The sequence below is a fragment of the Gouania willdenowi genome, chromosome 11, assembly GCF_900634775.1.
Source record: "Gouania willdenowi chromosome 11, fGouWil2.1, whole genome shotgun sequence".
Classification (NCBI taxonomy): Eukaryota; Metazoa; Chordata; class Actinopteri; order Blenniiformes; family Gobiesocidae; genus Gouania; species Gouania willdenowi.
In genome coordinates this window covers 12,285,225-12,313,188 of record NC_041054.1, presented here as the reverse complement: position 1 = coordinate 12,313,188, position 27,964 = coordinate 12,285,225, and the positions used below count along the sequence as shown (strand labels likewise).

The window sequence follows — 27,964 nt, the reverse complement described above, 5'->3', positions numbered from 1 at the left end:
CTATTGTGCTGATGTCAAGGCCCTCATAGTTGTTAATGTTGACCTTTGAGATAACAGGTGTCATGTATGAAGCTCTATTAGGCTGAGCCATCTTTTGTTTCACATGTGAGTGACTCCAGGGACTGAGGAGGGGGCCTGGACGTGCCGAGGTGAGATGAAAGCCACTGGGTGAGGGTGCGGTAGTGCACGCTAGTTATAATGGTTTCTTTGACATATAGTCTTTTACGAGAGGTTGTGAGGTCATGGGAGAAATGGGGAGCAAACGCAGAAACCGAAATCTTCGATGGGGAATAGAACAAGGTCAGGGTACGCCCAAGAGATGCTTTTAAAACAAACTAGATACAACAAAACTAGTGGGAATTACATGTTATTGAGAGAAGAAGTTCTAGAGAAAGTGAAAAGATTGATTTATATTTAAAAATCACACGATCAAAACAAAAAAAAAAACAACAACAACTGGATGTTCGTCCTATAAGCAATCACAGCATTTCATATGAATTCTTTCTAAGGAATCAGTTGAACTGTAAGATTAACTGAAGGTCAGTCTAAGCACCGTGAAAAGAAATGCTGATCAAACCAAAACCTTTGTCTCATCCCTCGCCTTTAATATTTAAGTGAACAGAAATTCAAACAAAATAGAACTAAAAAGTTTCTCATGTGAAACATTAAGGCTCATCACTATTCATCTCCATTACTTCCATTCAAAGGAAGCATTAGATCATATTTACAACGCCTACCCCGAGGACGCCGGTCTATATGCAGCAGGTGCAATGTGTTGTTTTGTATTCTGCACACATTTTCCATCAGGATGAGGGGCTTTGTGGATTGTAATCTCACACTTTGCGATCTCCAGATATCTATCGGAAAGGTTTGTGCACTGGAATGTGAGGCAAGGGTTTGTCTCAATTGTGGCAAGAGAGATTTATATTTTTATGTTGGAAGAAAACAGTGGGACGTGACTGTGCAGAGTGGGATCAGCAGAGCTCGGACTTGAAAGTGAATAGTTTCTTTGAATGCATGCAAGCAGTTTTCTTATGTACAATTTGCAGTAGATCGCAAAAATATCAGTCAAATCCAGCTATTCGGCCTGCTTAGTGCTACTGTTAACAGATTTTAAATAACAAATCACTTTAAGGAACTTAGGCCGCGTTTACAAGAGACGGTATTCTCGTGAAAACGCAAAAGTTCTGTTGCCGTGTAAATAAACCACCAAAATGCAATGACATTTTGGTGGTTTATTTACAGCATTTACGGCATTTTTGGTGCTTGAAAACTGAACTTTTTTAAAAAGGGGCTTCAAAATGGAAGTTCTTGAAAACGCTTCCCCCTCCGTCTTCGTGTAAACAGGGGAACTAAACTTTCTGTGTTGTGGGCATGCGCACTGAGGCTGCAGAGCCTCAGATGTTAGCTTTCATCAAACCTACAATGTCAGACCCGGCCCGTAGCCGTCAGAATATGGCCCGAACCCGAATAAACCCGATCTCTCAATATTCACATCTGTGTGTGGCATGCACATGTAAGCAAGTTTCTTTAATAACTCAGCTCTATTTACTAGTCATTCGTTCTGCATACATTACAACTGTAAACATCTTCATGTGATGCTACAGACGCTACGTAGCGGTTTACGTTGCAGCAACACAAGTTATTTATGCATTTTATAACAATTTATTCATATACCAGAGGACAGCCTCCATTCACCTCCTCAGCAAACATTTGTGCGTCATCTTGCGCTTATTCAAACACGTCACCTGATCCGAGTCCAACCAGAGTCCGTGTTAAAAAGATAGAAATTAAGCGGGACCCCGGGTTTGGGCAAATAGCTCTCAGTAGGAGAAAAGCTCTGTGATTGTGGTCAGAATCTGGTGCAGGCACAAAATACGTCTCCTCTGATCCAAGTGACAGTAAAGTAAATCAACGCTTTGTTGGAGAAGTTCAGTTACAGTCCAAAGACTGCACACGACTGCGCTTCTTTTGGTTCATTGCAAAATCATACTGCCATCTATTGGCCCGGCATGAATACTACATCGTTTTTTGATGCTTCCCGCAGTCTCGTGTAAACCGAGATTGTTTTGAAAACGTTGCCATGTGAATGCGGAACCTTTTGGAAACAAAAATGGAAACAAACAAATCGTTGTCACGTAAACCAGGTGTTTGAGGTAGATTTGAATGTACCACAGTGAGAGATTGTCATCAGCTTTACAATGAGTTAATCGTGAAAGTTTTAATGGTAAGAAATTGTGTCCAACTCTACATAGTAGTAGTATAACAGCAGGAACAAAAGCAACTCTACAACAAAGTGTTATGGGTCATAAAAATGCTGAAAGAAAGGTTTATAAATGTTGAGTCAAACAGAGCAGAGAATAGAGAGACTTTAGAAATTCTAATCTGCCAGATTAGAAGGATCTACAGAGCTTTATGGAAAGTTTCCCAAAGTCGAGCAGTTGATTCCAAACTTTACATAGAAACAGCTTGAACTTCAGATGCATCCCTAATTCTAGATAGCTTTTCTGAGGTTAAAAGGCCATTTGGTGCATTTGTGGATGCCATCAGTTGAATTGGTTTAGGTACAATGTGTAAATTTGTGGTTGAAAAACTTGGTTGTCCTGCACAGAATCCTGAATTTAGGCTGGAATGACTGTTTGTAATTAAATAAATAGGAAACAGTGAGGCACAACTTTTTTATCCAGCTTCAGTGCCTGTCCTTACAAATGCATTCAGGATGAGCAATAGTCAATAAATCCCAACAAGTCATTTTTTGTCACTTTTTTACTATTTACTCAATGACTCACTTGACCATATGAAGTTGTAGTTTTTTTTGTCAGCATAATTTATTAGGCTTTACTATTTGTAAAAAAAAAAAACCCATGGGCGCCTTATATTGTGCAAAATAATTTCTAGTGTCTGCACAGCATTAAAAACATACAAAACCAACTATTTATAAAAACAGACTAGCTGATTGTATTGAGCTGTCCAAAAGTGAAAATCTTCATCTCTGTGGTCCGTATCCAGAGGATCTCAGTTCTCCCTCTTCTCATTTGAGCTGTGAGTGTTCAGCACACTGATTAGTCCGCATCCAGATTGAGTTCTGTGCTCAGATTGAGGTAGAAAAAGGCGTAAACACAGAGCACAAACAAAGCGATTGCTGCGATGACCAGCAATGCGTCCTGAAAGAGAAAAAGAAATGTTTACATTACATTTTATTCCAATAAAAGCTCACAAAATATTATATATGGTGAAATTCAAGGTGAATAATCTTACATCTAATCTAGAAGTTGTTTCGTGGTTAGATTCAGCACCTGGTGTTACAAACGGACAATAACTGCAGGATCGGTAATCCTGCACTGACGCACAAAGTATGTGAGGAACAAATTTGGATTTAAAATTGAAAAGAAATGTGTGCAAAAAGGAAAAACCCATTTAGTTTTACATCCCAGTTCAAGGTTTATGTTCATTTGTGCTCCAACTTGCTGGAGAATTCAACATGGTAATGCAGCAAGCCTTGGCGTAACCCTTCCTCTATCTATTGAAAAGATACAATTACATGAATATGTAATGGTAGTTTAATTTGGGTTTTTTTGTCCCCCAAAAAACATTCAGATGTCGTATAAAATGCACTTTGAGCACGTCCCTCTTTAGCGAGTACTGCACCATTAATATCTGTAATTACCAAAAAGCATGAACAATGATTCAGGGTCAAATGCGAACTCTGCTTTTATATATTCATAATGCTCTGTTCACATCTGAATGATGGATTTTGATTATTTTCCACACTACGGCAGGTAAACAAACTATATTTCTAAATACATGTTTTATGTTTAGCATGGCATTTTGTAATCCCAACTCTGTACTTATATCCTTTGGGTATACTGAAAATGAACAACAACAAAAAAAATAACCTGTGTTTATAAAAACAAAATGTGTAAAAACTACTTCTCACATGTAGAGAAATGGTCAATTAAACAAATGTGTTTACTTCGAAGGCTTTTCAAAAGTAGCAGCATTTCATAATTTTCTGTTAGCACAAACAGAAATACTAATTAGTTTGGTCATGGGTTTTTTTTCCTTTTTAAAAAATAAAAACTGGTCCCAATAGAGTGGACTATTTGTTTATTAATGACACAAACACAGCTGCACAGAGACATTTATAAAGGGAAACGTGATACATGCTAAAAGGAAGGTTTAGCTGTGACAGAAATAATGAACATTTTTTGTTTAACATAACTTTAATCCTGTAAAATCATTTGTTTTTTTTAAAAAAATTCCATAACTTATTTTTAAAACAGTCGACTCATCCCCACCACTTCCATTTTTCTACCCTGACTCACTCTTCCCTTTTTTACTCTTCCTTAGGGAGGGCTGGTGATGGTCACAATTATTACGCAATAAAATAAATTCCTTAATTCTGTCGCAAAAACACTGCACTACATATGGAGTTGTGCAGACAAGGTAAAAAAAACAAAGTTCTAATTAAAACCCAGCTTGATTTAAGAATGTATGATATGCTAATATGGGATTTTTAAGGCCTGAGTTATGGTTATTAAATGCCCTCAATAATATTAATGACAATGTTTGTGTAATCCAGTCGTTATCTAACTTTTTGGGCCCAAGTGCCCCCTTTCTTTTATTTCTGAATCCAAGCATCCCCTTTGTCCGACTACAATATTTTTGCTTAGAAAACTATTTAAAAACAACTATAGAGCATAAACGAGTGATAACACACATTTTAAAGAATAACATTTTCTAAATAAGTGGGGAAAAAAACAATATTTGATTCAGTGGTTCCCAACCTTTTTTAGATCGTGACCCCATTTCGAGATTAAAAATTTCTGACGACCCCAAAGACAATTTTTTTTCGAGAATTCGTTTTTGATCATGTTTGAGCTCAGATTTTATTTTATTTTTTTTACTGCATTTTAGTTGAACCAGATGTATAGAAATACAGCTGTTTAATGTCTTATTTTTTAAATATTTAAAAAATTGCAAAAAGCTATTTCAATTTTTCTGAAATTTCAGGCGACCCCTTTTAAACTCCAGGTGACCCGACATGGGGTTCCGACCCCAAGGTTGAAAAACCCATATTTAGTGACTCTTGAATAGATTTATTTTGCCTGGTGGTCCACTGTGGTCTGGCGGTGCCATCGTGCAGCATGTATTGCAGCGTAGATGACCATGGCTCAATAAGTCGTCCAATAACCGAAGGGTTGGGGGTTCGAATCCCGCTCTATCCAAGTCATTGTTGTTGTTGTATCCTTGGGCAAGGCACTTCACCCACATTGCCTCGTATGAATGTGGTGTGTGTGTGAGTGCCGTGGGTGGTCGGAGGGACCGATGGCGCATTATGGCAGCCTCGCTTCTGTCAGTCTGCCCCAGGGCAGCTGTGGCTACAATAGTAGCTTACCACCACCGTGTGTGGAGTGAAAGAATAATGCACATCAATGTAAAGTGCTTTGGGTGTCTATGAAAAAGCGCGATATAAAATCCAATGCATGTACGTATTAGTTGGCTGCCTGTTCCAACACACCTGAAACTAATGAATTCATCATGCAGCTCTGTGGAAGGCCTGATAACGAGCTGTGTTTACTATCAGGTGTGCTGGATCAGGGGACACTTTCTTTAAAAAGTAATCATGCTTGTGAATTTGGTTCAAAAGTCACACGCTTCAAATTTAAATACATGTGTGTGTTTTACTTGTTGTTGTAAGAATCTGTTTAATTGAACCAGATCAGATCAGATCAGGTTCAATAAACACTTTCAGTGCCTTTCAGGTTTTAACTCTGCAATCAAGTTTTATACATTTCTTACCCAATTTTTTTTCCAAGGACTAACATTTTCTGGCCCTTTTAAAAGATTTCACATTAGTTCATTGTCAAACAAATTGAGGCTTTCCATTGGAGTGGTATTCAAGTTGAAAATGGGGAGTTTGGAGCTGGTTCATTATGTGGTGCTCATACGATTACAATCTTCATCAGCTGGAGTTTCATTAGGGGCACTCAGAGTATTGAACAATGCCAGTTATTCTTTATCAAGAGAACTCATTAGCAAGAAAACTTTCTAATCAACACTGGAGAGCTTGGAGGGCTTTAAAAGGGTGCAGAGTACAGTCTGATTGGAGGGTATTCAAAAGGAAATATTTGATTTGAATGGGGGGAAATTAGGTTTACAATGCAAACTGGGCCACAGCAGCAAAAAGTGACAAATACATTCAGGATTTAGGGATTGTCATATTGTACAAATTAATTTAAAATGGCTTTTCATCTTTATTAAAATATTGATATACCATACAACATAAACCTAAGCAAACTTTTAAACAGTAGAACAACCAGTGTAGATAACTGAGTATTTTTAGAGTATTTCGCAGAGGAAATACCACATTCAGCTCGGGGGCTAAACTGTAGCGAGAAAATTAAAAACATGAGTGCGAATGAAAGAGAAAACAAGTTGGAGATAAGGCTTGTTGCAAATGAGGGGCGGTGAGGGGCTAATATTAATTCTTCTCTGACAAAGAGGATGGGGGTTGTGACAATTAAAAGGCTTCACAGCATCCGCTGCTATCTGTGAACACGTTGGAGTGCGCAGTCATCATTAGCATTGGTCTTCATTAGCCGTGCACTGCGTTTATCTACATCCCAGCAGCCTCCAAACAGCTTAAAGTCGCTGCTTATTTGGAAAACTTTTAAATTTCATGCACTTTAGTTTCATATATTAACCGCCAGGCGTGAAAAGGCTTGATTTGCTTTTCTATTTTGCAGAAGCCTCAGAGAAAAGGAAACTTATCAAATCATGGAGGCTTGATTGTTTTCTGCTTTTTACAAATGTCCTTTGGTTGCTTTGGATAAACAAAAACTAAAAAAAATAAAGACATGTTTGTAACTTATAAATACGTGGAGCCTTTGTTCTTTGGTTATTCAATTTTAAAACCAAATCAAAATAACAAATAAAAAATATATATTTATGATACCACTAGCAACTAAAGGCAACCGTCAACACACACAGAAGTTCATCACAAGAAACGAGGAGCACCAGTAGATTCACTACAACACCTCTGGTTCCTTTAATCACATATATGCATGTTTTACGTAACATCCATTGTTTTATTTTTATTTTATGTATTACTAACATTTCAATTCACCAGTTCATCAGTAATGTGACTTATGTGTTGCTAGTTTTTTGTGTCAGGAAGTAAAAGTCCTCCCCATCTGTGGGTCCACTGTGTGATGAGAATCCGTGTACCCTTCTTTCTTTGGTGATTCCGTTTTAAAACCAAATCAAAGTAACAAATAAACAGTGTGGTTATTTTGTTTTACTGACTTAAAACCAAAACAGAAAAAAACAAACAAGCAGCATTTTTCTGTTTTTAAATTAAATCTTGTTCCATTTGTGTGATATTTGGATATTTACGAGGAAACTAGGACAAGAGCTTCATGTTTTAATCTAACCACCACACGGAGGGGACCGACAGACAGACTTTTACTACGTTTGATAAAAAATGATCTTGTATCATGTTGTCCACCTCACACCAATGGCAGAGGCGTAATTTGTGCGTCAATGATGTTTCGTTAAAGAGTTATTGATGCTGGAAGTCTGAATCTGTCAATAATGTGCCTACTTTACCGGACAGTGTTACGGTCCAAATAGTATCCAATTACACTGGTGACTGGGCGGACTTTTGCTCCCAGACAAAAAAAAAAAAAAAGCAATGCATAAGTCACATTTCTGGTGAATTGAAACGTTATTAATACATAAATAAATCCAAAAAAAAAAAAGGATGTTACGTAAAACATGCGCATATGTGATTAAAGGAACCAGACGTGGTGTATGAATCTACTGGTGCTTCTTGTTTCTTGTGATCAACTTCCGTGTGAGTGTTGACAGCTGTCGTTAGCGGTATTATAACGTGCAAAATAAATATTTTTACTGCCCTCAAAAAAGCTGTAATTGTTTTTGCAAAAGTGTCAAATTGTAGAAGTTCTAACATCTATTGTTCCTCACACCAGCCTCACAGTCAATAGTCAGTCACCAGAATATTTGGATACTATTTGGACCATAACACTGTTAAGATCGCCTACACCGTAAAACAATTAAAGTCCGTGTAAAACAGAAATAAATTTGTGTTAGGAGTTTGTCACACCACAGAAACGTGTCACTGACCACTGAGCCAAATTTGAAAGATGAAAAAAAAATTGCTAAGTACATAAAATTAAGTCTAAAAATCATAGAAAAACAAGCACTTCTCTCTGATCTGAGATGCTGAGGACGTGTCAGTTAGAGGCACTGGAACCACGCCCACACACGGGAAGGGAGTCGCCTCCTTAATATGTCTAGGGGAGAGGGAAACCAGGTGCAGCGGACTTCAGCTGTAATTTCCAATTAAATACCCAAATATCACACAAACAGCAAAAATGCTGCTTATTTGGTTTTTCTGTATTTCTGTTTTGGTTTGAAGTCAGTAAAACAAAATTATCACACTGTTTATTTGTTGTTTTGATTTGATTTTAAAAAGGAATAACCAAAGAACAAAGGGTTCACGGATTCTCAAACAACGTGCTAAAGAAACGTTGCTGCATACACAGACGAGTAATCCACTGACTCACGGGAAAAACTGAATGACACAGAAAATTACAAACCACATGATTCCCTTTTTCCTTCCTCTTCCTTACTGGCATTAGGTTTCAGAAAAAGAAAACAGCTGGTTCTAGTGAATTGTCTGTGAAAACAAGCTGAAGGGGTTTCACTGAAAACACTTGAGTTTTAGAAAGCACCTGCACTTGATTGAGATCATTGTTTTGGAGGAGAGTAGCCCACTGCGTTGACTCTCGCCTCCCCTCACAAACGCATTTTTTGTGCACCCACACACGCACTCAAACACAAACACAGCCTCTCTCTGCCCACATTTTGATGGAGACCTTTGGATTGGGCCCAAACACATCATCATCATCTTCATCATGTGGCTCTCAGTGCAGGCGACAGCTGCAGCACACTCAGCATGGTGAGAGCCTGGTCTCTGTCACCCTGGCGCCAAGCCACAGCTCAGCAGACATCCCCTCATTTGGTCCCATTTTTATTCCTTCTGGGCCCGTTTGTGTTTGCACATGGAAGTCAATCTGTGCGCAACCTATTAGACTCAGTGTTTCTGAGGCTGTAGGTGGGTGGCAGACAATGTATGATGTACGTACCGTATTTTTCAGACTATAAGGCGCATCGGATTATAAGGCGCACTATCAATGAATGGGTATGACTGGGTCTATTTTCATACATAAGGCGCACCGGACTATAAGGCACACCGGTTTGTTATTATTATTATTATTATTATTATTATTATTATTAAGACGCATTAAGCGAAACAAAATAGTCAGATAAGTCAAACTTTATTCAACTCATTAACAATAACTCTCAACATTGTTCAGGTTTAACACATAAAATACAGAACAATACACTCTTTCAGTTCAGTATGTTGAAGCACAGTACTGGTACATATCACTCCACGAGGCGTCTGACTACGGTAGCCCTAAAGCGCCAAAAATCCATCAAGTGGTGCAGCTTCATAGTTTATCAAAGTTGTACTAAACCATTTTGACATATTAATTTCATACATAAAGCGCACCTGATTATAAGGCGCACTGTCAATTTTTTAGAAAATTAAAGGATTTTAAGTGCGCCTTATAGTCCGAAAAATACGGTAAACTTCTGGGAAGTGTCCTTTGAAAACAAGCCACTCCAGTAAATGTTGGGATGATCACTGAATTAACATTTATGACCAGGCCAATCTAAAACAGTGGGTGCATGGATTCAACAGAATATAAAATTACTAACTATCTTAAACGGTTTCTCAGAAAAGCTGTCACCTTTGAATATACCTGGAACAGAGTAAAGAAAAACAAAACAAGGGCAATAACTCCGGAAAAAATAATTGCGCGCTTCTCATTTTCAAACTCCATCAAGGTATTGATACCCTGAAGCCACACAACGATTTTGGTTATCCTATTTTAAAAGATTTCTGAGAAAAGCTGTGCCCTTTAAATATACCCAAAAAGGAATCCAAAAAACAAAACAAGGGCAATAACGCTGGAAAAAATTATTTTGTGCTTCTCATTTTCTAACTCCATCAAGGTATTTATACCCTGAAGTCACACACCGATTAAACGGTTTCTAAGAAAAGCTGTTCCCTTTGGAGATACCTCAAACAGAGTAAAAAAAAAAAACGTAACAAGGGCAATAACTGAAAAAAAAAAAAAAAAAGTGCACTTTTTCGAACTCCAACAAGGTATTGATACCCTGAAGCCACACACCAAATTTGGTTATCCTATCTTAAACAGTTTCTGAAAAAAGCTGTCCCCTTTAACTCGGAAGGACAAACGGAGCTCAAACCTATATCCCCCTTTGTGGCAGGGGATAATAAAAACTAGAATAATAAAAACATAAAGGCAGAAACCTCTGCCAAGCACCAAATATCCTATCAAGCCAGATAATGAAACTTGGTGGGGTAGTTCAGGAACCAATCCAACATAATTGTCAAACTTCATAACAATCGGTCAATTGTGACTCAAGATAAGAATATTTTTAATTTCCCCCAACAATGAGAGTTAAGGATTTTTCTAACTGATCCAGAATCAGTATATTGATCTGGATCCCTTCCACAATTTAATGGAATCTTCCATGGTGTAAGGTCTATCTTTGGTTGAAATTTTGCCAAAATCCGTGAAGTACCTTTGATCCAGACAAACAAACTAATGCTGGTGAATGACCTCCTTGGCGGAGGTAGCAAATACAAATACCGAACAATTCTTTTTGATTTACCAACGCAAGTCCTTGATATTGTTAAATGGATTTGACGGTTATTGAGATTATTTTCATGTCTAGAAGTTGGCTGTTGTGTGTATTTAGAACCATTTTTACACCAAACGTGTCCCATTTTCCTTTTGACATCTATGGTAGAGAAAGTAAGCATGTCGGAATCTGAAAAAGAAAACGGCAGAAAACGTGCCTCCCTGCCCCCCACCCCATGTGATACAGGTATTAGTCTTTGAATGAGCATTACTAAACCACATGTGTCACTAAGCCTTTTAAACCTCAAGGCTAGAATAATAAACACACATCCAACAATATGCTTTAGTCACCGACTATAGCAGAAGCTGTTACTTTTATCTCGGCTTTACGCACTTGATTGCTCTATTGTATATGAATGCATCTCTCTGGCTTTGTAGTTTATTGACAAAGAGCGTAGATGTTGCTAAAGAAACAGAACTTCCCCTAGTTTCAACGATGGCAGATACTTTATGAGTCAAGCACAGCATACAATACAAACCACCTACGAATAGGCTGTAATTAATGGAGAAATTTGATCAATAAAGAAAAAAAAAGAATGCTACTGTCAGAAATACTTCAAAATACAGTGAAATGATGTGGTAACAAAAGTTACACTCTTACATGCCATATGATGCACCAGTCAAGGTTGGGGTCAATTATAATTCTTATTGGTTAATTATATTTTTGGTGTAATTATAATTGTATTTGTAATTTCAAAAATCTGCTGCTGTCACAAAACCATGTTACAGTTCTATGTACAGTTCTACTCATATGTAGTTAACAATTATTAAGTTAACTTTTATTAGGTTATTTATTTCAGACTCAGTAATTGTGAGTCATTGTTATTGAACTTTAGTAACTGAGAACATAATTGCAATTGACTTTCTGATGATAAAAAATTATTGGAATTGAATTGGAATTGCACAAAATGCTGGTCAATATGATCATAATTGAATTGTAATTATAAACGTAACTGAAAAAATGTAATTGACCCTAACCCTGCTGGGAGCGAACTGCATCCTCTGCCAATCCCATGCACAGTTTCTCCTTTTCATATTTTGGGAAACCGTTGCAGAAGTGAACAGAAGGCTAGTGCTCTAATTAGAAAAGGAAGCAGCCTTGTTTGCTGAGCCACAGGATAATGGGCTGAAGATACTTTGAAGATCACAATTTTTCTCCAGGCAACGTGAAGAGGGAAGACGGGCTAAACTTCCTGCTAGTTTCCTCCTCTCGTACCCTCTGCTAACAACAACACGTTATTTCCAGAAACATGGTTACTCAAGTCAAATATAAAGTACAGTAGTTACGCTTGGAAAAAAAGAGATGTAAAGCATGTTTAAACATTTATTTCCAAGAAGAGAAACTCCATGCACACAGCGTGTTCCACGTCAAAGCCAAGCTCATAAAATGCACAGCCAAATCTTTGCTGTCGACCCAAAGGCTCGCCAACAACGAGGAGGCTTTCAACTCATCACAAGGCAGTGGAAAAAAAAAAAAAAATAAATCACTCAACTTGTTACGCTAAAAAGAACTCGATGGGAAAGCAAGTGTAACCAAATATCCATTACATTTGGACTGAATTTCAATCGAACATCAGGCCAAAAGGTCCAAGTCGGTTTAATATCCTCGTCCCAGAGGTATTTTTAATCCGACCCCTGAAAATTTCTCTCGTCTTGGGCATGAAAAGCATGAATAATTCATGACCAGTATCAATATTTCAAGATATGGACTAATCTAATTGGATTAAAGACATGTTTAATGAGGCCTTGCATGTCTAAGAGATGCATATTTTAAAATTTGACCATTTCACCCAGTGTTTAATCCTCACTCTGATCCTTCCATTTCTGTGCACTATAAGACAAATAGAGCCAAATATGGATTTGGCTTTGATGGAAACCCACTATACAATTCATATCTATAAACAATGTAAAAAAAAATAATAATTCAAGATTTAAAACAGTTGTTGCATTTTCATACTAATATACCACGGGATGACATTCACCCTTTACTTTATGAAATCTGGATAAGGGACAGAGGTGGCAAAAGTACTAGTCTTCAGTACTCAAGTAAAAGTATAGATACTCAAATAAAAGATGACTGGTAAAAGTTGAGGTATTGAAGTAAAAAGTAAAACAAATGTCCCTTCAATAATAAGACAGGGTTTTTAAACCAGAAAATTCCATATCTTTTATTTTACAGAACTTGTAAAATACTGGTACATGGAAACAAGTTAAATCCATTACCTGTGAACACCTGGAGAATTTAGCAATCAATAACTAAAGTTTGTTCATAAAATGTGTCAAGAAAAAAAAAGTGCAAATGCTCAAGAAAAACAAGAGCAGCTTTGAGTTTAACAATTTTAAAGACTTGTAAAAAAACTGGTACATGGATCCTCCAGCTTCACGGTTGTTGGTCATCGTCTTTTCACGTTGTGAGGTCAACTTTGAAGGTCTTAAAAGTAACAAGCTTATTTTTTAAAATGTAAGGAGTAGAAAGTACAGATTTGTTTAAAAAAGAAAGGAGTAAAATTAAAAAGTGGCAAAAAAAAAAAAAAAGAAATACTCAAGTAAAGTACAGACACCAGAAAAAACTACTTAAGTATACTGTAGTTGAGGGAAGGGGGAGCATCTGCTATGAACAGCCAACCATGGGCACCATTGGAAGTGCGGCAGGCCAAGGCCTAACATCACCGTAGTGAATAAATAATTAATAAAAACATGTTTTTTATATTCTTATGAATAAACAGGTTTTTGATGGACTCAATAACCAATTATCAACTCCATATATCTGGTGAAATACCACTATTTGCCTCGGAAAAGGACCAGCAGCACAATCCATCAGTAAGACAGGTGTTATAAAAAGGTGGAACAAATGTAAGAAATAGACACAGAAGAAACAATAGTAGCCTAAGGCCAGGTGTCTCACCCTGATTCCAGAGGAATTTTTCTTTGCTTCAGCTTGCAGTCGTGTTGCTTTTAAAGCCGACTTTGTCTTTTTATAATCTTGTTTACCTGAAAAAGAAAATAATACATGTTTCACCAGGCTTTACTAATCATACATACAAAACAAAAACTTCCTTCAGACCTCAAGCATCACTGAAAGGTGCGGTGACCTTGGAAATGCATAAAATCAAAGTCACGCAATAAAAACTGGTGATGGAAACACCTGAATTTCGAAAAAAAAAAGCACTCAAATATCGCTAAAGTTTTTATGCTTTTATGAGGAGGAATTTCAGACGTTTCGATATTGAAATGTCGCAAAAGCGCTATGGAAATTTTTTTTCCGCAAATACACGTCACAGTACCTGGTCACATGACCACTTCTCTCTGAGAAAACATGTACATGTAAACAGAAGGAGACCGGGACATTTCTGAGTAATATACTTAAAAATTATTACTGCCACATTAGACGTGAAACAACAAAGGAATGTGGAGTGTTATATGGAGGTTTGGAGCGTCCATCTTCCTGCAGTGAAGTTTTGCGGGATGAGATTTCACTGGAGTTACGAGGCTCCTGCCCAAAACAACCTTCAATGGAAACACATTCAAAACGCCTTGTCTACATTCTGAAATGTCGCTTTTAATGAGTGAAAATCTGTAAAGGAAAACCCAGCTAGAGACACAGCTGAGACAAGTAAAGCTAAATGTAGCAATGAAATGTTGCACTTTAATTCAACACGTTGCCATTCCCAGTATACAATAAATCTTTTTCCAAGCCTCGGCTGGGCTCAGTTCACCTGTACTTCCTTGAATTCCCCTGGGCTCAACTCTCTAGAGTGGGGCTTGTGGGCAAAGCAGCCACCTGGCAAAATGTGTGTGAGCTTCACTATGGCAGAGCCGGCTGTCTTTGGTCTAATTAGAAACAAAGCGCTGCAGGAGAAGGAACTTTCCTAACAACAGGGTGAAACTGCAACAGCATTCTGAAGCGTGCGTGTGGGATGTTTGCCTGCGTGTGTGCAGGAGAAATGAGGGAAGATAGCGGACTGGAGCAAGTATAACGAGAGTCAAAGTTTGATGGCTCAAATGAGTCAGAAAACTGCAGTGTGATGTTGCCTGTCTACAGTTGGTCATATAAAGAAAAGGAAGCAAGATACATGAATGATACCTGGAGTTTACTCAAAAATGCTTCACAATTTGAATATATTCAAAGTATGTATAAGCATTTGTGATTTTAACTCATTTAACAAAAGACAAAATTAAAAATTGGCTTGCAAGAGGGGCCTCTGCATGCTTTCACAAAGTGTATTATTCCTTGAAAAGTCTTAGTGCTGCAAAACTAAAACTTAAAGGTGCAGTTTGCAACTCTTATAAAAGCGAGTCCCCCCTGCTGCTCCTGCAGCCTTTGGCAGATTGCCAGAATGCACCACGACCGAGCAAAAAGGACCAATCAGAGCCAGGATTTTGTTTGATGGACTATCTGACAGCTGTTGCTCACAGTCCCCGCCCCTTTCCCGCTTGAGTGCTGTCTTTTTTACAGTATATGGTCTGGACGAGTAGAAGATGGAATTGGTGACTTTTCTGTTTGAAAGGTAATTACTGCTGCTTGATTTACATTATGTTTGATGTGTAATTGTTACACTAGAACTCTGTAGTGCATGTGTTGTTTGTGTGCACGCAGCAGCCTCCGTGTGGGCTGCTGTAAGTGGCACTGTGTTGTTGCTGCTGCTGCTACTGAGGTGTGTGCACATTGAGAGAGAGAAGCACTGCAGTAATATGCTTTTAACAGAGCATGTTATATCACTGTGATGTTGCTGTCGGAATAACGTTAGCTTGTTAACTCCTCTGAGGGAGGGACTTTGGAAACTTTGGAGGCAGAGCAAGAGAGCAGCGGGGAGGGAGGGGGAGAGAGGGATCTGAGAGTTGCGGACTGCACCTTTAAGGCAGGCATACACTGTGCAATTTTTTGCACATTTTGAGTCAATTTTTTACTCGTGCGTCTATTTGTGGGGTTCGGGCTGAGTCTCGGCTAAATCGTGTGTCATGCATCGTGTAGTATACACGGGGTCACAAGAAGCGATTAACACCTCATGACCAGCTCCCGATCAGCAATCATGTGGTCGAAAATCAAACCTCTTTGAAATCCTGGTCACCCCTCGTGAGGTTATTGCACTGTTGAAGCAGTGCCACGAACCAGCTTACCTCAAACTCTCACACTGCGCATGCGCGAACACCGTAGGACCGCTGTAGAATTGACGGACCGTACTGCCCACGTCTGTCCAGCCAATTCCTGGTCCACACACATCACCGCCATTTCTTTTTTAAAGGTCTTTTTGCTGAGATTCCCATGTGTCTTTCCACTTCTGGGTTCTTCTTCTTCTTTTGTTTTAATGGTGACGCTTCATAGCTCTTTTTCTTTCTAATTACTACGTTGCATTTGCGGAAACAAGAACCCGACGTGTCGTGAATGAACGTACAGTGTGAGCAGTCAGGTTGCGTCAGAGTGTCTGTATAGTGTGAGTTGAAAACATTGCACAATTTGAGCTGGAGCTGAGTAAAACAATTGAAGAAAGAAAAAAAAAAATTCACAGTGTCTGCCCACCTTTAAACATCTCTGGAGTTAAAAAATTAACACCATGATAGTCTGTTTTCCTTTCAATGTAGTGTGTGTGTGTGTGTGTGTGTGTGTGTGTGTGTGTGTGTGTGTGTGTGTGTGTGTGTGTGTGTAAAAGAAGGCAGGGACAATCAGGGGAAAAGTAGGTCAGCCAAGTGCTTTGTCACGTTGATTAGTTCAGGTGTGGCAACTATCTAATTAACCCCCTCTGCCTTATATTTCAGCAAGTTGCTGGAATCAGGGCCAGATGAATATAGAAAAAAATGAAAAATACAAGAGACTAACCTTCAAAATAATAAAATAAGAAGAGGTAGTCATCAACATTTTTCGCCAGATTGGTTGTCATTATGACTATCAGCTTCTTCCTAAATGTCCAAAATCTAAAAGCGTAGATGTATACAGAATAAAATATCACATCAAAATAGAAAAATACTAACTATCTTAAATGGTTTCTAAGAAAAGCTGTCCCCTTTAAGGATGCCTCGAACAGAGTAAAAAAATGGGGAAAAGGCAATAACTCTGGAAAAAATAATTGCACACCTCTCATTTTCGAACTCAATCAAGATATTGATACTCTAAAGCCACACACCAAAGTTGGTTATCTTCAACGGTTTCTGAGAAAAGCTGTCCCCATAGAAGATGCTTCAAATAGAGTTAAAAAAACAGAAAAAGGGCAATAACTCCAGAAAAAAATATTTGCGCACTTCTCATTTTCGAACTCCAAGGTATTGATATCCTGAAGCGACACACCAAATTTGGTTATCCCTTTAACTCGGATGAACGGACACAGAACGGAACTCAAACCTATATCTCCTTCACACTTTGTGGCGGGGGATAATTAACATTAACAGAGAAACAAATGACAGAATGTAAAGAAGCAAATTTTAATCGTGATCACGATTTCAGTTACCATGATTAAAACCTGATTGTCTGCATTATTTACATTAATAATATGGGCTCTACACTCTGTAATAGTGTATTTATTCAGTTAGCTTTCGGTACATTTTAAATTCCTGCTCGTTTGTTTTTTTAGTATACTGATAATTCCATTTTAAAGCTTAATTTTGCACTGTAAACTGAATATATATTGTTTGTTCAAACTTATTGTAATAAAAACACACATTTTTACCTAACTTGATAAATAATTGTAATTAAAACCGTGATTACAATGTTGATCAAAATAATCATGATTTTCATTTTGGCCATAATCTTGCAGCCCTAATATAAAGTCAAAGACTTCTCCTATACACGTATTGACAAATGCAGAATGTGGTGGGTGAGGAAAATTATTTCCTCTCAACATTCTTTTTGGTCTTTCATTTTAAAAGCCGATATTGAGCCCTTGTTACTTCTCCATTTCCCTCTTGCTCCTAAATGACTCCTTCGCCGCGCCCTGAGTGTGTGGAGGACTAATAGAAATGTGTAGCATGTTGCCAGGATCAGACAGCGGCAAGTGGGAATTCATTAGGTAGGTCACTGGATGTCTCCTTTACTTTTCAGAAAGTGAAAAAAGAGGAAAACTCCAACAAATATGCCAATCATCAGTATGCAAATGATTGAATGTGTTACAGCTACAACAAACAACAGCATATACAACAAAAATGATAGAAATCGTTCCTGCAGCCACACCGACCATTTTGTTGGATTTTGTCATTTGAAAAGGGAAGGAAGAGAGCTGTCAAACTATGCTTTTAAGGCTTTGTCTAATAGATATAGCCATTGCCTAATGACTGAGGGATACTGCTATACTTGTGTGATAGAAATTGTAGCCTAGCTACAAAATAGAGAAGTGAATTACACCAGCAGGAAGGGCAAACTGACAGGACCAAGTGTCTTTAGAACATGAAATGACCTTTCCCCAAGGTAATAATTTGCAACTTGCCATTCTGTGCTTAACAATCTAAGTGGCTATATCTGCGAGCACAATTTTCCTCTAGTTTTTAGAAGTAACAATTACTAGAATAAAGGGAACAATTTCACTTCAGGCTTAGAATGATTAGCTTTACTTATTTTTACCTATTCTTAGAGCAGTCAATTATAACTGGCTTATTATTGTATACAAAGAGTGTCAATGGTAGCCGTTTGATAGCCAGCTGACATGCAAAGGCACCCCAGCAGAGTTGATGGTACTAAGCAACAACCAGTCCGACTACTATAGATATATATACACAATCAAAAAGCCTACTACCACAATCAATTCCAGCTCTCCAATGCCTCATGGTATATTTATTAATATTCTTTCTTTTTTAATGCATCTGTGATGTTTAAGCAGCAGTTCAACAAAAAAATATATATATATATATATTTTCTAAATACAAGAAAATGAAAGCAATTCAGCAGTTAGAGAAATCACCCTTAAGTGTGCTACATGTACAACAATAGATAATTGTTTATTTATTCTTTAAAAGAAATTGATTTTTTTTATTCTAAATGGCCTTAAAAATGTATGATTCAGTGGAGTGCTTCACAAATGGGGGTACACGATGGCACGACAGGTGGGAGAAAGTGGTAAATTACCAAACAAAAGCATTAAACAAATGGGGTTTTATAATGTGTATTTTTAGTTAAAAATGATAATCATAATAATGATGATGGAAATGATTAGAACATGAATTGAAAATACAAAGTTCAGCCTTGGAGATTAACAGAAATTATAAAAACTGTAGAAATAAATCCATTCAGGAGGCACTAAATACTGTTTAATTCCACTTCTTTACAATGGGATTCTCATTCATTACATCATTATGCTCTATACTGTATCTGTTTTTTTAAAGAATTCTGAGCAAAATTTTGTAGTTGGACGATGGTAGTTGGATTCAGAAGTAAGAGAAAAGGGGGAACTTGGGCCAAAAAAGTTTGAGAACCACTAATTTAGTGCATACCGAGTGATGGAAGTTACAGATGGAGACAAGTTTGTGTTAAGTTTTTTCAGGCACTTGGTAACTTTAAATAAAAAGGAAACTAGTAGCTGAAACTGCTTGGATTTTCTCAAGGGACTCCACTTTTCCCTACAGCAACAAGATAGTAGCACTGCATTTGTTAGAGTCTTTCCATTTCCAAATGTGTGTGCGCTTGTGATTGTCAGATTATTTTGGGCCTGTGATGCACTATTCAGGGTCACACTGACCCACACTCTAAGCTACAACTAAACAAATAAATCAGTGCGCAAACAAACCGTGTACCCTTCATTCTTTGGTTATTCCATTTTAAAACCAAATCAAAATAACAAATAATCTGTGTGGTAATTTAGTTTTACTGATTTAAAAACAAAACAGAAAAACCAGATAAGCAGCGTATCACACAATAGGACTGTTAAGGGTTTAGTTCAGCAGTTTTCTGGTCCTGCTCATGTTTTTATTCAGTCTGTGGATGTTTTAGCTCATATAAAGCTGCTCACGTTTATGTTTTGTTTTGCGGTTTTACGGTCCAAATAGTATCCAACTATTCTGGTGACTGACTATTGACTGTGAGGCTGGTGGGAGGAACAATATAGATGTTAGAACTTCTACAATTTGACACTTTTTCAAAAACAATTACAGCTTTTTTGAGGACAGTAACATTTATTATTTTTGCACGTTATACACATATGGAAGTTGATCACCAGAAACAAGGACCACCAGTAGAATCATTACACCACCTCTGGTTCCTTTAATCACATATCATGTGCATGTTTTATGTAACATCCATTTCTTGGTTTTGATTTACGTATTAATAACATTTCGATTCACCAGTAGTGTGACTTATGCGTTGCTTCTTTTTATGCTCGGATCAGGATCAAAAGTCCGCCCAGTAACCAGTTTATCTGGATACTATTCGGACCGTAACACAGTTCGGTAAAGCTGGCAGATATTCACAGATTCGGACTTCCAGCATCAATAACTCTTTAACAAAACTTCATTGACACACAAATTATGACTGACATTGGTGTGAGGTGGACAACATGATACAAGAACATTTTATCAAACATAGCAGAGTAAAAGTCTGTCTGTCAGTTCTCTCTGTGTGGTGAGATTAAAACATGAAGCTCTCGTCCTAGTTTCCCCGTAAATATCCAAATAGCACACAAATGGAAGAATTTTAACACTGAAAAACGCTGCTTGTTTGGTTTTTCTGTATTTCTGTTTCGGTTTTAAGTCAGAAAAACAAAATAACCACATTGTATATTTGTTATTTTGATTTGGTTTTAAAACGGAATAACTGGTACACGGATTACAAACCTTGGTCAAATCGCCTCTTTGCCAGATATTCTGAGTTTTCTGGATCAGTGATCCTGATCAGTCAATGAAGTTTTGCTACTGAAAGCACCATGATCCAATTTAACAAACTTGTTGAATTGATATGAATCTCATAAATCAGTTGAAGTACTATTAAATTAACAGTCAATTTGTGTATACAAACTGCTATGTGTATGACTTGAAAACCTGAATAGCACTTTCAAATTTAAGTAGTGGCTATTCGTACGGATATACCGACATTCTATCCGTATGCAGCACCCCTATTTGGCCAGTTTAGGTCTAACCCTGACTGAGACTAAACCTAACCCTAAACCTAAGACGCTACGTACCAATAGCACCGGAGGTTGTCCGTACGGCAACCGTACAGATAGACACTTTCTTCAAATTATGCAATAAAAAATTATCTGAAAAAAACCTGAGTAAAGTGGCAGTAAAATAAGAAAAATCCTTACGGGAACAATAGGGCCTTCGGTGCTAGGGCCCTAAAAATGTAATTTGATTACTTAACTTAGTTACTGGGATTCAGCAAACCGATTAACCAGAAACTCACCAATTTGCTTTCTGTACTGATCCACTGGTAAGTTGGTTGCAGAGGCGTCTTTCCTCCCCATCTTCTTTCAAAAACCTGACAGCAAAATATTGAAAACAAAAAAAAAACAATTTGAGTTTTACTCTAATATCGTATCATTTATTTGAATCTGATAAAGCTTCATCATCATTAGCACCGTAACTAAAAAAATGCAGAGAATCCCTTTTAAGATAATCCTATACTTTGAGGAGTCACTTTTGATCAAGCAGATGGTTTATCTTTGCCCACATCTGGTAGACATAATTAAATTAATTCTCACCACCTTCTAAAGTGTGTTACGTTCTCAGCGTGTGCACTTTCTATTCATCTCATTAGGGCGAACACCATTTTCCTTCCCACCATGACTTCTCTCTGATTCCCCTGACAGCTCAAAGGAAAGTTACAAAGAAAAAAAAGTGAGAAATATATGAATAGTATCCTTCGGCACTTCACGCATCTTTGCCAACCTGTGACTATAGTTGTGTTGTGTTACCATTTAATCACCAAGAACAGGGTTCCTAACTTCCTACAGCTTCAGTCAAATTAAATTCAAGAATTTTTAAGACTTTTTATTGACATTTGAAATTAAATTTAAGACCAACTTCACAGTAAGCACAACAACTGGTGGCCCCCAAACTAAACGCACCCAAATACACAAAATGACAGTAAAATACACACAAAAAACACTCCAAAAACACACAAGATGACTACAAAAATAGCCATGAATCTCTAAAACAACATAAATACAAAATATAAAAATCATTAACAAAAATTTTCGTTTGACAGGCCATTTTTGTTAAATTTCCCCATGTTGTTGAAATTGCTATAAGCATGACACGCATTTGCACAGAGTCCCGCTGCAATGTTAGACTAATTACAATCATAAAATTATACTTGTGTAAAAAACATTGATTTAAGACATTGTGTCTTAAATCAAATTATTTTTAGATTAATGAATTTAAAACCTTTTAAGGATCCACGGGAACCCTTAAGAACATTAGCCGTGTTTCCATTACCCTTGGAAATGCACAAAATCTAAATTGCGCAATAAAAACTGGTAATGGAAACACCTGAATTTCAAAAAAAAAAAAAACACTAATATCGCAAAAAATGTTTTAATGCTTTCATGAGGAGGAATTTCAGACGTTTCGATATTTAAATGTGTCACACAAGTGCCATGGAAACACTTTTTAAGCAAATACAAGTCACATAACATGAGGTACCTGGTCACATGACCACTTCTCTCAGAGAAAACATGACGCGGCATGTGTAAAGAGAAGAAGAGACGAGGGGTGAGTATTGGCAAGGATGTTGCAATGCGATACGTATCACGATACTTGGGTCACAAAACAATATTATCGCAATATCACAAGATATATATATATATATAAAAATCAAGTTGGTGTATATGTTCATCAGAAGATAGTGATCATTCAGAGGACAAATTGAGTCAAAACTATTTGCTGCAAAACATCCTATTTATTATTATTATTATTATTACTAATAATAATACATCGACGGCGCCATCTACTGGAGTGGAGGTGCGGAAGTAGCACAATTTTCAAGGTTTTTATGTAGGAACAGGAGCTGGTCAACATGCCCAGTAGTTAGGCTAAAAGTGACAATGTCTACAGCAGTAGAAAACACACATTTACAAAAATGTGAAAAATACAAGAAAAATATTGATTAAAAAAAAAAAAATCGATTAAAAAAAAATTATCTATTTAAAATCGGTACGCAAAAAAAAAAAAAATCGCGATGTATCGTGAAATCAATTTTTTTTTCACACCCCTAGAAGAGACCGGGACATTTCTAAGCATTATACTTGAAAATGATTAGTGCCACATTAGACATGAAACAACAAAGGAATACAGATTGTTATAAGGAGGTTCTGAGCGACCGTCTTCCTGCAGCAAAGTCTCACGGGATGAGATTTCACAGGAGTTACGAGGCTCCTGCCCAAAACAGCCTTCCATGGAAACACGTTCAAAGAGCAATTATAATTTGTCGAAATTTAGAAATATCACTTTTATTTTGCGAAAATCTTTAATGGAAACCCAGCGATTGTGTTTATGTCAAGGCGTGTGTATATAGAATAACTTTTTACACAGTGTTGAAAGTCAGTGTGCTTGTTTCCTGCATTCCTCCCATCCTACAACCTAAAATCTTGTCTCACAGCGAGCTTTCTGCTGTGAATTCCAGACATACAGCCTCACACCACACAGAGCCATTCAATAGTGTGGCCCTTTGTATAAAAAGCTTAGTGAAGCCAGGGTGAGTTGATGTCAGTATCTGTGTGTGTGTTTTTTTTTTTATTTATTTATTTTTTTTAACAACAACTCAGATGTGATATGCCGTGCTCTTCAAGAGACAAATAACGTTTTGCTGCAATATTTTAAGGACACATTTGTATGCAGCTGAGGTCTTGGTAAACAGAGGTGAATTGAAAAAGTATCTGAGGGTAACCAAGAAGAACGTGAGTGGTGGAGAGTCTTGAGAAGCAACGAGGGAAAAAGAGGAAAGAGACTGAATTAGCATGTTCACAGAGCGTGGCTGGCTGCCAGTGCTGACTGATGCCTTCTCAGGGGAGAATACTGCTGCCTGGAGACCTGGATCTCACTAGATACTAAAGAAACACAGTCTTAAGCTACATTTCAAACAATGTTAGTGCTGGCAAATGAGGAAAAAAGGGTGTATAGACTATAGCTATTGTTCTCCAACGACGGAAAACTAGAGTCAGCAGATGAAAGGACAAAAAAAAATAAAAGGAAAATGTCTAAATGACATATTTGCAGTCGGACCTAGTTGGTAGTAGTTCAGAGCGACCAGGCATGGTGCACTATATAACATTACTAATATAATACTTGGATTGCAGAAGAACTATTTGACTGCACAACAGGAAGTCTAAAAGTACATTACATGTTATCAATTTGTTCAGAGCAGACATGAGTCACTCACCATGCACTGCGTTTTCATATTCATACTAGGGATGTAATGATTCACTCAACTCCCGATACGATTCGATTCATGATACGATTCTCTCACAATTTATTTTACAAAATGAGACTGTAGACTAACAATGACAGTACAGTATTTTTTATTTTTGAAGAAAAAAAAAAGAATATTGTTCAATTTTCTTCTATCTTTGATTGTCAAAAGAATTCCTTGATAAACTATGCAAAACAATGCAAGTTAATTAAAAATAAATCCCGAATTAAATAAATAAATAAATAAATAAATAAATAGTACAAATGAAGAAGAAGCCTATTCATTTAAATTCTGAATACATTTTCATATGTTTTGTGAGCATGTTAGGTCTTTGGTGACTAAAACGAAGCTTGTTAAAATTAAAATCAATACGAATTTCCCACAATCACTGTTTGGTACTACACTAGCACAGGACTTTTAATATCTATAGAAAACAGGTGAGTTGTTTGTTCACGTTATTCTTTGACTGAAATGTAAAAAGTGGGACTACAGTTCAATAAACTACATCACTTTTCACCTAATCATATGTATTCAGGAGACATAAATGGTATTTTGGGGCATATTTACATTTTAAACATTTGCTGTTCTAGTCTTTTATATAATATAAAATGTGTTTAATGTACTACCAATAAACAAAATAAGTGTATATTTGAATATATATATATATATTTCAAAGACCCTAAAACTACGGTTCGTCCTCGAACCCCAGGTTGAGAACCACTGTTTTCAATAATATTTTTAACATTTATATTTAAGAAGAATGATTGTCTGAATCCAACTAACTGTATAATCACATATTTAGCATTAGCCCACGTATTTCATAAGTCTAACTTTAGTTTAAATCAATTATTTAGGTAAAAGCAAAAATATCAGCCCACATTGTGTAAAACACCTGTAATTATTAGCTTATAAATGGAGATGACATAAAACAAAACAGATACATATTTATTAATGTGTGTAAATTATAGGTCTATAGATATATATCCCTGCAGAAACTAGAAAACTATAAGACGATATTATAACTTTAGACAGGTTTAATTCAATACAATCACACGGGTACTCACACTGTGGCTCAGAGTGGAAATAGTGAAGGAGACTGTGCACCATAAACTGCTCGGCTGCAGCAATAGGACACGTAGGACGACGAAATCGACCGTTTTTGTGGGACTTTGAGTTGAATTTCAGCGGAATGCCAACACATCACTTCATCTACCGATTTCCGGATTTTAGAGCAACGCGTATGACAGGCATCTTTTCTGTCCAATCAGAGGGGAGCAGTTTATGGTACTGACCAATAAGAGTAGAAGAAGGCGGGGCAAGCAGACGAAAATAATGGCAAGAAGAAATAGATCCGTGGGATAAAGTCGGATTTATGATATTTGTTTAGGATTTGTCATATAATTCACACGCACACGCACACGCACACATATATATCAAAAGTTTTAAAAAGTCGTGGAAAGAATCACAACAATAAAATTACAAACACAAGCGGCTATAAAAATGGAAGAGTATATGGATGGAAATTCCAAACATATTTTTGCATAGTTGGATTTGCTTTGAAAAAAAAAAAATCATGCAGCAAAGTGTACTGTTTTTTAATATTTGTTTTTTAATGTTGCTCTAAAAAAATAATAAAATATTTGAAAATCATCTGTAAAATATTTCTTTTGCTAAAATATTTTAACAATGCAATCTTTGCGGGGACAGTAGAGGAATTTTATTTTTATTTATTTATTTCGAATGAACGAAAATAAATGGATGAAAACGAAAACAAACAAATGTCAACAGAATAATCTATGAAATAAAAATATTAAAAAAGTAAAGTTCAATATAATACCTTTGATTGGAATGCAAGCTTCTGTCTAAAGCAGAAAAAAAATCTCAGCATTTTTTTTTAAGAGAATAGTTCAATAGATTCAATCACACTTTACAATGTTCATCATTCTTTCATTAGGCTTTTTTGCTTTATACATTTTTTTCTTTGTTTACCGTGTTGAATTTTATTCCTCATAAATTGTATTGAGCATCATTGCTGCCTGGGGGCTTTGTGCAGATTATGGAAAGACTTGCTATATGCATGCTGCTCAGCAGTGCCTAATAGATGTAATCTTTGTATGATGTGAACCTATAATGCGTCACTTCACGTAAAAGTTGCCATTCATAAAGAGCACTTTTATTCTGCCTCTTTGATGGAGAATCATTGAATCGAACGCATTTAGTGCAGATTAAGTGTCTATCCTGAAAAACTCTGCCTTGAAGTTTTCTGACCTATGTATAGCTTCATTCATCGTCCGTACATTCACACTCCATGGTAAATCTGCTCTGATCTACAAATGTACTTCTCTTAAGGCTTTTCTGACTGTTAAGTTAAACCTGTTATTGCTTCAATAAGATGCCTTAATCTATTGTCTTAATATGGCCATTAAAAACAGTACTGTAGTTAATGCAGAGCTTAAATGTTCTCCTGTTATACTAAATGTGTGTGATTAATTTCTCCCGTTGAGTGAAACAAACCAACGTGCTGTGCCTGTCACTCTGATATATATTGAAAGCATTAGCATCAGCAGCTACTGTGAAGGAAAACTAGGCAGGATGGATTAGCCTGATGAACAACTGTGGCGTTTGTTCGGTGCACGCCACTACAAATAGTATGTATCAGTGGTTAACAGGGGTACGTGTAGCCCTGGGGGTACATGAGCACATTGTAGGGGGTACTCAAAAATATTTAGCAATAAATTTAAAAATAATTAGGAAATGCTCCTAGTTTCTTTTTAGGCTATTTTTTTTAGACAAATTCACCACAAACTAACAGCACTATTGCTCAATGAAATACTATATTTTTTTGTAAGTCATTAAAGCAGGATTATTTTATGCTGTAGAGGTCATTTTATCAAACTTCTGACAATAGGAGACAATAATTAGCTAGATTTTACATAAGAAACCATATTTACTTATTATTGAAGTATTCACATACAATGTACAAATCTAAATAAATAAATTACACTTATTGTTTTGAATTTGTATATTTAGCCTTAAGGAACCAATGTTCAAGTCACAGTTAGAGGTTTAGGAAATCCCGCTGTTCCAAAAATGAAAAAGTATATGAAATTATGGAGACGGTACTTACTGTATAATATAAAGAGGGGGTACACATGATTTGACAAAAATGCAAAAGGGGTGCACGGGATTTTAAAGAACCACTGGTGTATATAACAAGGATGAGGGGGATCAGGGATTGTGAGGTTAAAAACAATCACCCACGCAGTGATTGTAGCTACATTACTTGCTGTTGGTGCTACACTGAATGACTGTGCCTAATAAAAGCAATTATTAGATGTGTGCTCAAACGATGTACATGTTGTTAACTTTGAATTTGAATATGCATTAAAGTTTCCCTCTCCTTTTGTTTCTCACGCCATCTTTTTTCTTTGAACTTCACTCTTTCACACCAAGTCATCTCCACCCTCCACCCCTCCATCTCTCCTCCTCTCCAGCAGCTAGACGGCCTTTAATTGCCAGACATTAAAAAGATTTCTCGCAAAGAAGAATCCCCCAGGGGCCATCGGCGGGCTAAATGGCAGCTCAGCTATCATCGGCCCCTCCTACGTGCAGCAATGAATGAAGGCATGTCAACATAATCTTGGGTAATTTACAGTCATCATGGAGGCGACTGATTAATTTTCTGTCTACCAGTTGTAAACAGCCCTATAGTCTCTGCATTTTTATTGCTCAGTGTAAAAATGTGGCAAAATAGTGATTAACAAGCACGGAAAAACGGTCACGTCAACATGTACATTAATATACATGCAAAAATGCTGAT

At 36.9% G+C, this 27,964-nt stretch overlaps 1 protein-coding gene across 1 annotated transcript; it reads right to left on the bottom strand.

The window, feature by feature from the left end:
• Positions 1-25,368, bottom strand: triqk (triple QxxK/R motif containing). Its single transcript, XM_028461303.1, has 4 exons — positions 25,209-25,368; positions 21,139-21,213; positions 13,729-13,814; positions 1-3,164 (listed from the first exon to the last, which is right to left on the bottom strand). The coding sequence occupies exons 2-4, from the start codon at positions 21,197-21,199 to the stop codon at positions 3,063-3,065; spliced, it is 249 nt and encodes an 82-aa protein (XP_028317104.1). The 5' UTR covers positions 21,200-21,213; positions 25,209-25,368; the 3' UTR covers positions 1-3,062.
• Between the last annotated feature and the right edge of the window lie 2,596 nt (positions 25,369-27,964).

Excerpts from the sequence above, each read along its gene's own strand:
- triqk (XM_028461303.1), bottom strand. The coding sequence starts at position 21,199 with ATGGGGAGGAAAGACGCCTCTGCAACCAACTTACCAGTGGATCAGTAC. Across the intron at positions 13,815-21,138 it reads TCAGTACAGAAAGCAAATTG|GTAAACAAGATTATAAAAAG; the intron begins GTGAGTTTCTGG and ends TTTCTTTTTCAG. Across the intron at positions 3,165-13,728 it reads AAAATTCCTCTGGAATCAGG|GACGCATTGCTGGTCATCGC; the intron begins GTGAGACACCTG and ends TTTCTCTTTCAG.